We start from the raw sequence: 12,878 nt of genomic DNA, 5'->3' as shown, positions 1-12,878 counted from the left end.
TTTAGCAGTGTAAGACTAGAGGAAAGGCAGCTAGTCATCACCACCCATCGCCAAACCTTGGGCTACTCTTTTCCCAACGAATAGAGGGATTGACTGTAGATTATAACGCCCTCACGGCTGAAAAGGCGAGCATGTTTGGTACGACGGGGATTTAGTAATAGTAAAGTGTTTTCATTTAATTTAGGCAAATAGCGTTTATTTAGTGATTTCATATATTTCTGATTTTTAAAATCCGATATGACTTGATAGCACAACTCAACAGGACTTATAATTTTAAGCTAGACAAAATATTCAAGCAAGTCTTATTCAGAAATAAACCACTATTCGGGGCAGTAATTTCTTTTTTCATAACATTCGTTATTTATTTCGATTTTAATATGGTTAGAAAAAAAAACGTTATTTGTTGAGACTTTGAAGATTATTGATTTCTTATAAAGTAAACTTCAAGATATTTTCTTGTGGAAATTAATATTATTAGCACCAGGGGCATTACATTTTCCTGGATTATGAGCTTCCCGAAAAGATTATCACCAGAAATTACTGCGTTGGGTATATATTTAAACGTAAAGGCTAAATAAAGTTATTGACCATTTATATTTTGGGCTGAAAAAAAAAAAAAAAGGTACATCAAATTTAGAAGCTTGTTATACATGCATATTTAATTGTGTAAAAGAAAGCTGACGGTACGAACAAAGCACAGTGAATATTTGTAAATTGTAATGTGAATTATAGTTTATTGTAAATGTAACTTACGTTTTCTAACACTAATAGTGTTAGTCATACTATATCATATAACATATAAGACGTTACTCTTACAGGCTATGCTGCCTACTAAGTAAAAATACAGATTATGATTGGTAGCCACAATTTGCTGTGTAAATATCATGTTCAGTGTTTTAGATTCTTATACGTAGAATAAATTAGATGATATTAGGTTTAATGATATGTCAAAATCCACCTGTTGTTTTGGCTGTTTTTTTCACTTACGATTAAGTTGTGTTTGTAACATAACTCGATATTTACTTGCACTGTTATAATTTTTATTAATATTGATATTATCATAAGTTACTCATAGTCCAACAAATAGCCTGCAACTTTGTATTTTAATCTGTAAGATTTGGTATACTTCATTTCATAACTAATCATTTTAATAAATTGATTACTTAAAATTTAAAGGTACATGGTCAAATGTTAAGGTGTAACTTTAGAGCACTTGAACAAATTCAATCTAACATAAGTGAGACTTATTTTTAAAATTTGGATATAATTACAGTCTAATTTTGCTAAACTTCCTAGCCTTTGACAACTGCATTAGGTTTGAATTTGACAACATTTTAACTTTCCCTCATATCACAACTCCTCCATCACTGGTACCATTTTAGTAGCTCTCCTCTGAACTCGTTCCAACAATTCAATACCCTTTGTAGGATAAGGAGCCTAAGACCAGACAATATATTCCAAGTGTGGCCTCGCCAGTGATCTGTATAATGAAATACTAACCTATTTAGACTTGTACTTGATATTTTAGTACAACCTAAAATTCTTTTAACTCTACAACTAGAATGGATCAACCATTGTACCAAGATATTTTCTTTCTTGACACTGTTAACATTATTCCCATCCAAATTATAATTATAATACAAATTATAATAACACAAATGTATTATCTTGCATTTATATTATAATTAAAACCCATTTGCCATTTATTCATCCAACTCAATAAATAATTTAAATCCTTTTGTAAAGTAGCAGCATCCTCTTCACAGCTTCCAACCTTAACATTGTCTGTAAATTCAGGTAATGTATTGACTGTTCCTTCATCTATGTCATTAATGTAAATCAAAAAGAACATAGGTACTAAACTGAGGCTTATAATGTGCTTCATGTTGTTTGTATTATGTTCATTTTTAACAAAAGTGTTGGACCCCATCATGAATGAAACCAGCGAGAGTGTATCTGAACAACCTAACATCAACCTGTTGGCAACAACCATGTTTGAAAAGACTGCAAGCTATCTACAAGAAGAACTAGCTGGTAAGTTAGAAATAGTTAATTAACTATAACACATAATTGGGAATTCTACCTGCTTTTCAATATGTATCAGAGATTGCTATTTTTCTAAACTAGGTTTTTAATTTTAAGTATATTTGAATGGTGAAAAAATTACTGTCAATACCTTAAATGAGCTTAATACTATATTTCATTATTCTAACAGAATATTACATTCAGTAGCAGTTCTGTCTTTAGATATCTGAAACAGGCATGGTGTAGAATAAACTCTTTGCAGATTGACTTTACATTACCCTGCAGTGCGAGTTTAAACGTTTGTACTTAATTTTGCACACACACACACAAATTTATTTCTTTGAAGTTTAGCTTCTCTTTCCCATGTGTTTAATTTGTAGAATTTACATATATTTAATTTCTCGAATGTCAGTATCAAGGAATATAGGGGGTGTTAAAATATGATAAAGTAGGTATTGGTGATTTAAAAAGTATTTGTTATACATTTTATCAGTTTGGTGTAGAAATGTGTAAAGATAAACACAGCACCAAATGTACATCTGCAGCACTGCTTGTAATTCAGTCACTTGCTTGGGCTACGGTAAATCTGGATAATTAGAAAAATAAAACAACAAACATCCTGAAACAAGACTGAGCATTTTAAACTTAATGTATTTTTCAACCATCTGTTTTATATCAACTGTACTGTTCTCATTTATGGCCTTTGCTTTTTGGTAGTGTCACTGTGAGATATTATACATTTAATTTTTTCCAGTTTGTTTATTTATTGTTTAATCACTTGAATAAGTAACATTTCTGTTCCCTCTCTCTCTCTATTGTCTTTTATTTTATTCTCTCATGTGAGAGTATTTAGGCAAAGTATTGTACTTGAAGGGATGTATAGTTTTCCCAGCCTTATGTAAACCACTTAGTTACTATACTTTCTATCACAGCACTTGTCAAACATTCCATGAAGGTTGTTATCTGGTTTATGCTGTACCTTGATTCTTTGATGACATAATTACAAAAATAAACAATAAAAGTTAATTTGAACTGATTGAATTTCACTGATTTCCTATCAGTTTAAAAAAAATTTTAATGGCTAAACTGAGACAGCATGCCACTGAACTACGACAACCTCCAATCAGTATTTCACCCCTAGTTAACCTCATTTAAGGAAGAAACCAGTTTAGCTTCCAGTTAAATTTGTTAAAACTCTTTTTACCAATAATTAATATCCAGTTATCTAATTTAAGCTTTGAAACCTTCAACTAATTTCTCAGGTATGAATATTTGGTATCTATATATAACAACATAGTTTGAAAATATTGTTTTACTATGCATGTAACATTGCTAGCACAGGCCAACTAGATTTAAAAAGTAGCTATCACAGTTACCTGTGTATGCAAACAAAATGTGGTTGTGTGGCCATGACAAACAGTTACAGGACCTGAATTCAAAAGTATTTATTTCTTGCTAAGGATGAAAGGATCTGTAGTGGGCTGAGAACAATAGGTGTCATGACAGGGTTAACAGGGGTGATAACAAGTCACACAAAACTCTTTTATTTTGGTTCTTTTTAGTGTCAGCATGATTGATTGTGTCTGTTAAATATGAAGGACTTCTTTGCTGAAGCATTTTCATCATTGAGTTTCTATCATGCAAGTGGTCTTCACATTCTTAATATGCTTCACTTCTTCATCAGTCTTTCATCATTTTCATCAGTTCTTGTCTTTTCTCTTGTCACTACTATCTGACTGCTTCGAGTGAATATTTAGTTACATATATCCTGCTAATCTCCAACTTCAGCTAGTTCCACATCTTTCTGTTCTTTTTATATAAAAGTGTGATGTATCTTGGTTTACCAAAATATCTGTAGTACATGTAGACTACAACTGCTAAAACTACATTAATTTGGAGTATTGCATTATTGAATTGAGGTGCACAGTGTTAGATTTATGAGTGAGTGAAATAGTGCATTCATATACTTTCTGATGTTGCTGAATATTCTTACTCTGACACGGACAAGAAACCTGTGCTCAGTGGCAAATAATTTTGCAATGTGGATATACTATCAAATGAAACATTTGGGAGAATATCATTAACATGTTGTTGCACGAATGTGGAAACTCTTGTTGTGTTTTGATTTTTGGCTGAAAGTTTTTAGTTGGATTATACTGTTTTTCTTGTAGAAATAATCTGTCTACTCTTTTAACTTTAATTCCCAAGCTTTATTCACAATATAAGTATTAGTGTTCCATTTATAATTACAAAATTGAAGAGCTTTATCTTTTAGGTCAGTCAGTTTTTAGATAATTTGCGTATGCTAATAAGTAAATTAAATTTGTTTTTATTAAAAGTTTTGAAAATTTTTCACCAAATAAAGTAAATCTATTTTTCAATGTACCATTTATAATTACATTCATGAGTTTTTAACTTGATTCAAATTTACTTATTTCTTTTTTAACTTTGAGAAATTCTAAATTAAATGTTCTGAAGATTTATTAAGAATTTTTGATAATCAGGTGTTTAGATGATGCATTTGTCAATTTTCAACTTAAGACTCGCATTCATTCTTTCTATCTTAGAATGTTTGAACAATTTTTTATCAAAGTATAAATTTTGTAGTTTAAGAGGATTTTGCTGCTATTGTACACATTGTAGTGTTAAATATATTTAAATCCTTTTCTCTTTCTTATTACCGTAACACTCCCTCTACTGGACTTTGTTTTCTTCAACAATTTATTTTTAGTCTGTTGTCAGAAGAATTTAATCACTAAACATGTAAAATAGTCTGTGATTGTATACATCTTGTAAAAACTGAAAAAAAACAAGGTTTCTTTAGATTAACAATTATACCATCAGTTAAAGAACAAACACAAATTAATTTTACTTTGCTATGTTTGTTTCTTTTCAAGCTTCAGATTGACAGCTTATTTTTATTTAACAATACAATTCCTGTGTTTCAGTTATTTATTATGTTAATTTTCATTAAGTGTTGGATTGACAGGTGGTTGTCTATACATAAGATTGTCTAAAGCTATCCATAGAAGATTTGTCATATATTTTCAGCTTCTTGATGGCCAATGTTATGCAATCTGGCCAGTGCTAATTTGGACATAAATGTTTAACCCCAAGTTTAATACTCTATACAGTGTATCAGTTAAAGAAACCAGTGATTGATCATTTTTTGTTTAAGTGTGCTCTGTTTATTAAATTATCACCCTACTGTCAAGATACATTTTGTTTTTTTTTACAACTGGGAAGAAATGAACATTTAATACACATACAATGTCCATATTTGATGAAAATTCTAATCTTGTTGTTAGCTACCGTTGATGATTACCGGTTGTTAGAAGAAATGAATAGACAAGCTATAACCAAGTATTCAGACATGAAACAAATTGCTGCAAACATAAGCAAAGCACTAAAGGAATTGAATGAGAAATGTGAGTGTTTTTGTTTCTTAGTTTTTACCCTGAAATATTTTTGTGCTTATTTTAATATATCACACTGATGTGGAGGAAATGGTTTAATTGTATTATAAACCTATTTAAATACTATTTCACATTTTTGTTCATCAAAGTAATTTTAATTAGATATTGTTAATTCGTAATTCATCATGTTTAAGATCTGTTTTATCTAGGTTTAGTTTTGAATATCTACATCAAGTGTTACTGAATTTATTTTTTAAATTCCTGTGACTACTTTAAATAATCCAGAAAATTTTCTAGAACAAATGTTTCTGGAAATTCTTTTTTCTTTTTCTCTTTTGGATAAAGGAATAATTATTTTTTTTTTAAATCTAAGTTATCTGTATTTATGTTGATTTTGTTTTGTACTGCATTAATCATCTGATGTAAAGTTTTAGGTTATAAAGAAAAATTATATATATTTCATTCATTCTAACATAGAAAGATTGACAAATTATGTTTTGTGAGGTGAAACTGTTGTACAAGACTTTTGCTGATGACATATTTTCATCTTACATTGTACTTTGTGATGTGGATTATTGTATGAACACGACAGGTAGTGAAATTTTTAAAATTTCAGAAAAAACAATCCAACCTGTAACCTGTTGCAGTGAAATATCCTAGATTTCTTTAACCCCTTGCTTACTATGGGAACAGATTTGGTGTGGTCACTATATATATTTTAGGTGTCATACGAGGGCTGTTCAAAAAATACGCGGACTGACGTCATAAAACAAAATGTACTTTATTTAGAAGTTACAGGTCTGGGACCCCTTCAAAGTACTTTCCTCCCCAACGCACACACTTATCCCAACGGTGTTTCCACTTGTTGAAACAGTCCTGGTACGCTTCTTTTGTAATGTCCTCCAGCTCCTTCATCGCATTTGCCTTAATCTCGGGAATCGTCTCAAATTTTCTTCCTTTCAAGGGTCTTTGGAGTTTGGGGAACAAGAAAAAATTGCAAGGAGCAAGGTCAGGTGAGTAGGGGTGGGTGGGGAAGAACAGTGATCAAGTGTTTGGCCAAAAAACTCACAAGTTCTGAGGGCTGAATGGGCACAAATTTTGCAGCAATGCGGTGCATCTTCAATTTTTCGGTCAAAATCTCATAACAAGATCCAACTGATATCCCACACTCTTCAGCAAGCTCCCTGACAGTCAGACGTCGATTTGCCCGCACCAGGGTGTTGATTTTGTCGACGTGTGGGTCGTCAGTTGACGTGGAAGGACGTCCAGGACGCTCATCGTCTTCAATGGACTGTCGACCATCCTTAAAACGTTTATGCCACTTGAAACATGAGCACGCTTCATAGCAACATCACCGTAAGCCGTGTTAAGCATAGCAAAAGTTTCAGTCGCAGATTTTCCAAGTTTAACACAAAATTTCACAGCAAGTCATTCATTCTGAAATCCGCCAAATGAAAAAATCGCACTTCACTTAAAACCGCGTAGCTAATACACAAATGAAGATATCTGCAATCGGGAAATGGCGTCATAATCAGCTGATCTGTGCGAACCTAGCGACACCAAGCGGATTCCCCTGGAACCAACTGGAGCCGCGCAATTCAAACAGTCAGCGTATTTTTTGAACAGACCTTGTATGATTGTACTTTGAAAGTTTTTTTTTCCCACTGAATCCAATATTTGGTTTGTAGAGCCTTTCTTGAATAAAATATACAATAATTCAATGAAAAATAAAACGTCATATTTTTCTCAAATTTTACTTCATTACTAGAAATATAAAATTTCTGAAATGTTCTTCTTTTGCAATTTAGCTTTACCCTGATGAAAGGTTCCTTTACCCTGATGAAAGGTTCTCTTTGTCCATCTGAACAACAGTAGGAATTCATCTGCACTTCATTAAATCACCCCTAGTGATTTTAATCTTATGATTTTCCATCTACATCAATGCATCCTTTACGTATAATCTGTGTATAAGCTCTCCATCATTTTTTCTTATTTACTTTTCCTCAGCAGCAAAAATTATGAAGACAGTTATTTGCTTACTGCAGGTTTCTCTTTTGTGCTATTACTAAATTTACCATGTTTGATTTTAATTATTTGAGATATTTTTTAATGGGGCTTGAGTTTATATTCTTGATAGTGTGAGGGAAAATAAAATTATTTGTAGTCATATTTTTGAATATTGATACATTCATTTTTCGAGCACAGTTGCCTGATGTCCCTTCTCTACTACCTCATTATTTTAACTTTATCTGGTAGGGGAGGGATTCTGTGAAGAACATAGTTTTTTTATATGCAAAAGGGTAATGTCATATGTGTGGTTTGTCTCAGAACTAACAGGAGAAAAACATCAGAGTTTGTAGGGGTCAGCATTGGGCTAATGCTAATATAGACTATTTTTCCAGGCTAATGAATCTTCACTTCTTGATTGAGAGAAACAAGCTCATCTGTTTATCTGGTCCTTCCACCTTTTCAGATGTTGCAATGCATATAGTGAGATTTGCAGATCATTTCAAAGAGTTGTGGGGGGTACTGCCATGCCCTGATCTCTTTTTTATTTATTGGATCAGCATGTCTTGGCTTTCCATCACATGGTAAATCCTTATTTGGACTCTTGGAGGCTCGACCATCTACTTCCTATTTTGAGCTCTATACAAGATGCCACTGTTCATCTTACACAATCACAGTTTTTCAAATTTTTCTGTCACTTATAAAAGTTTCCAATTTTTATTATCTTTGCAATTGTTGTCTGAAATGTAACACAGGTCTCCTGTCCAAATTTTTGGAGGATATTTGTCATTTATTGACTTTACTGGATAGGATTGTGCTCTCTCCTTGCTATCTTGGTTGATTTGTTGTTGGTATGTTTTGGTGAGAGATGTCTTACTGTAGGAAATTTGCCTTTATATGTTGGCTCATAGAAATCTGATAGAAGCTCCTATTCTTAAACAGTCTGTGGTGTTAATTTTTTTTCAGGAATTTCAAATGTTGTCCATTTACATTCTTTGTTTCCTATGATGGCTTTTTGATTGTCCCAAAATTTACTGCATATCCCTTTATGTTTTTTAGACCTCCTGTTTTGGTGTTACGATCTGTTAGAATACAAGGGTAATTTCAACCTTACCAATGGGGATTCTCCTCCAGAGTGAAGTACAGATTTCTGAATCAGTGACTACATTATGGAGTCAGATTTTGTGGGGTCTCATCTCAGAGGGCTTGTGTTTGTATGGGAGACATTGACCACAGGTCAATGAGCCATTCAACTTCTCAGGAGGGGTTTGGACATTCAGTCCATGTCTCCTCCTCCTCCTCTGTCTCTCATACCATTTGGCTCTTCACTCACACAGAACCTTCTTACATCCAATTATCAAGCACAAGCCATCCAGGTTCTTCTGCCCAAAGAGACCTTAGAGCATGTCACCTCCTCTCTTAAAGGGTTTTTATTGTCAGCTGTTTATAATATTGAAAAAGACAGGTGATTGACAAATGGTTAGTTGCCTTTCTTGTCTCAATTGCTTCCTCATTCTACAATGGAGGTGTTTCTTTCTTGTTATTGGATCTTTTTCACCAAGACCGTGGATGACAAAATTTGACGCTGCAGGTGTCTAACTTCATATTCCAGTCACCAAGTCTTCATTATCTCTCGTTCTTGCATGACAACCAGATTTTTTAGTTTTTATGCTTTACCATTTCTCATTGCATCTTGTGTATATGTTTTTGTCAGATAGTCTGAGCTTTTTGCATCATCTTGACACCCTCAGCATTCACACTCATTACATGGATGATTGGCTTCTCACTTTGACACTATCAGACTCTGGTATCAGAAGCTGCGAGAGTTGGGTGCCTTATCAAAAAAGGAGAAATATATTCTTACTCCCAGACAGTACCTCATACACTTTGGGGTGTTTTCTTCATTTCCAGATTCAGTCAGGGTCAACTTTTTCTGCTATTCCTTCATCTATATCTGTTCACTGATGCTTCCCTTTAGGATTAGGGATCCTTATATAGATAACATAGAATTTGATGAACTCAGATTGCAGAGAAAGCTACTATCACCATTACTTTCTCAGAACTTTTATCAGTTTAATAAGCTATAACTCAGGGTCTCAAGGGAAGGTGGTAGTGGAATTCAGACAATTCTGTAGTAGTGCCATCCTATTGAAAGATAAGTGGCACTCACTCCAAATATCTGTTTTCAAACTGTGTTTTTTCTCTTTAGGGCACACAGTTGTCTTGTTTCTACCAAATGGATGCTTTATCTTCATGTTGTTTGTTGGATATGAACTTATCTTGGGACAACACAGATTGAGCCTTTTTACCATGTGTTGGAATGATTAGCTTTTGTCCTTCTGTTCTCTAGTGACATCCTCTGGCTTTGGGAGTAGAAGCTCAGCAAGGATTGGATGGGTCTTCATCTTTCTGAATTCCTTTTATTTGCTCTCCATGGTTCTGGCACTAATTTGTTTCATGTCCTGTTGAATTTTGATAGTATCATATTAGCTTGTTCCTAGCTTCCACTCTTCAGGAGTGTCAATCTTTTTTCCCATCCTCACTGGCCATCTCTCTTATGTCAGACTTGATTGGACTTTTGTTCATCCAGCAGTTGGCAATTATTCAACTTCATGCCTTGCTTTTATGCAGTTCATTGCACATCATCAGAGATTGCTATTTAAAGTGGCATCTTTATTGACACATTCCATTTGACATTCTTCAGAAGTTTGTCAAAGGAAATGGTTTACTTATCATCAGAGGTCTCTTGAATGTGGATATAATGTGACCTTCCTTCCTTCCTTGTGCTGGAGCAAAGATGTACTTACCACTCTGTTTTCTTTTACTGGAGTTGTGGACAGAGGTCTGTTTCTCATGCATAATGTTTGTACTCTTTATTACACTCCAGGAGAAGAGGGCAATGCTTCTTAACTTCCCACACTTAATCCTGGATGGTTCTCCCAGATGTTGGGTGGGGGGCCAGTCTAGGACCCTTGTAATTTCTGTTCAGAGATAACATTTTGCTATCTGGTTGTGTAAGTATGGGCCTTTTTTAATGATAATTTTCTTACTATCCACAATCTTGCAAGAGGGTCCTTCTCATAATTTTACACAGAGAGCATGATCTCCATAGACCATTGGTTGAACTTTGTCCCACATCCTCCTTGTAATTCCAGGGGCAGGAGGTGTTACCTTGCCTACCAGGTTGTGGAGTTAGGATTTCAGTTTGTAATCTCAGGCCAGATGATCTGTTTCTCCAGGTTGAGGGAAGGGTGAATTAGTTTCATAATTCCAACTTCAATTTGTTGTATTCTGAGCTTTTTCAGGCTGGGGGAAGACTAGTCCTGTTGAATGTTGCTTGCATTTGTAATTCTGGTGACTTGCATGCAACATTCTGTAACCTTCAGGTTGGGTGTTTGGGCTCACAATTCTGAATTTGGTTAGTTGCATTTTATGCTTCTCCAGCTTGGAGTGAGGATCTGTCTACTTAGGTGTTGCTTTCCTTCTCTTTCTAATTCCAGTGACTCAACACGTAGCATCTTGTAACTTTCAGGTTGGGCTCCCTTCATATAACAGTTTTATCGTACAATTATATAATATTGCTGATCCCATTGCTCTAGCCATTACACCTACATCTTGGATCTAGCTTTGAGTCCACAGCCATATAATTTCAATGACAGGATGTGAAACCTCATCTGTGTGGTTGGATCCTAGATGAATCTCATAATAACGAACAATTTTGACTCCATAGTGGTTGACCTTTACCATCCATATTTAGATTTCACTTTATCTAGACAAAGAGCATACCTGTCTCAGAAGTTGTGTGGACGTCCACTAGTGTGCTTTATTATATTTCAGTATTTCACACCGGATTTTCTACTCGCATGCTTTCTGTATAGATCTTTCCCTCACTATCCCTTCCACTTGGTCACTGTGTGATTCACACTTTAGCTAGCATCTCATAAGATTAAAATCAGTAGGGGCAGTATAGTGGGGAATAAAGACTGGAGCAAACAAAGTAAAATTCATACCATTGCTTAGAAAAGCAAGGAAGAGAACCATTTGTTGGGACAAAGCTGAATTATGAAAGGAGATAAGTGTTATTGCAGATACATTTTTGGTTAACTTTCTGGTTCCAAAAGGGGCTAATTAACACATCCATCAATAAAAATTATTGATGGAAAATATTGGCTTTCTTATCTTGTGGAGTTGACTTTTCCTTCTTGTCATCATATTTATAGGAAAGCCATTCCAATAAAACAGTATTTGTAACTAGTATGTTTCCAATTCTTTACTGATTTGATGTAGACAGGAACCTGAAACCGTACTTAGAACAGATTGATGAGGTAGAAGAAAGTGTGTTTAAACTAGAGCAGGCTGCTTACAAACTTGATGCATATTCAAAGAGACTTGGTAAGTTAAAGTTACTATAATGTATTCTATTTAAATAATTTTGTTGATACAAACATTTCGATGTTGCTTTCATTTAAAAAGTAATATTTTATGGATATAATAAGAAATCTGGCTTCTAAATGTTTGGCTTTATTAAATTTAAGGGGCCACACATAATATATTGGTTGTCAACTGCATCCTATTATTAAAAACTATCCTTTGCTCTCTGGTACTGTTGGTCCCTTATAAAGATGCTCTTTAAATTTCACTGTTCAGTCAGAAAGAGCAGGTGAAGAGTTGGCAATGGTTGCTGTTTGCTTGCTATTTTCCCTCTAATCTTTCAGTTCAATTTGTGCCATCTAGTGCAGATGGTCTTTGAACAACTGTGATTGTATCCAAAAACATACAATTTAAACTAAAGCATTTAAGCAAATTGGTCATCAGGTTTTTGTTACTGTATTCACACTTTGTGATATCTAAATATGTTTCTTGGTATTAATGATTCTGAAGTAGTTACTGTTTAAATAGAGAACTGAGGGGTTGATTAATTAATACCTAGTAGGATAACTAGCTTTATAATAAATGGACTTTTTTCAGTAAGATACTTTTATGAACCTTTATTATGCAAGATCCCTCCATTATAGTGATTTACTTACACAAGACAGAAGAATATTGTTTGCAAACTTTTTATAAATGAATATGTCAATACTGTATCGTGACCAGTTTCTTTATCGACTTTAGCTAGGACTTGAAATGCTTCATTTGAGAACGATCAGCTAATCTCAGTAATGTCTCCATAAATTATATTAACCAAAATCACTGATTAATTGCAGATTCTAATGTACATGTTGATGTGGCATATGTTTTAGTTTAAAATTTAATAAAAAATAATTGAAAGGCAATTTGAATTTCTCCAGTCATTCCTTTGTAATGAAAGATATGTAAAATAAACATTTCAACAAAAAATTGATGCAGAATTCCTAAATTAAGAACATGTTGAGCATTGGTAAATCTTACTGCTATTTATTCTGTCTGTAGCTAGTAGGCTAACTTTGAATG

General features: G+C 33.7%; 1 protein-coding gene across 7 annotated transcripts in view; it reads left to right on the top strand.

Annotated features, from left to right (window-relative positions):
* The first annotated feature begins 2 nt into the window (after window positions 1–2).
* Blos2 (biogenesis of lysosome-related organelles complex 1 subunit 2) overlaps window positions 3–12,878 on the top strand; it is a 15,821-nt gene continuing 2,945 nt past the window's right edge. The window contains exons 1-5 of one of the 7 annotated variants that reach the window (XM_076471684.1): window positions 836–875; window positions 1,750–1,797; window positions 1,918–2,034; window positions 5,334–5,453; window positions 11,736–11,840. In XM_076471684.1, the coding sequence (XP_076327799.1) occupies window positions 851–875; window positions 1,750–1,797; window positions 1,918–2,034; window positions 5,334–5,453; window positions 11,736–11,840 (415 nt within the window). In that variant the 5' untranslated portion in view covers window positions 836–850. Of the gene's footprint in view, window positions 139–478; window positions 684–738; window positions 876–1,749; window positions 1,798–1,914; window positions 2,035–5,333; window positions 5,454–11,735; window positions 11,841–12,878 lie in introns of those variants that run through there. The other 6 variants (XM_076471686.1, XM_076471688.1, XM_076471690.1 and 3 more) reach the window with 6 other exon arrangements.

Source organism: Tachypleus tridentatus, chromosome 12 (assembly GCF_004210375.1).
Source record: "Tachypleus tridentatus isolate NWPU-2018 chromosome 12, ASM421037v1, whole genome shotgun sequence".
Lineage (NCBI taxonomy): Eukaryota > Metazoa > Arthropoda > Merostomata > Xiphosura > Limulidae > Tachypleus > Tachypleus tridentatus.
Note: the sequence above shows the minus strand (reverse complement) of the source record. Positions and strands in the feature narration are given on the sequence as shown.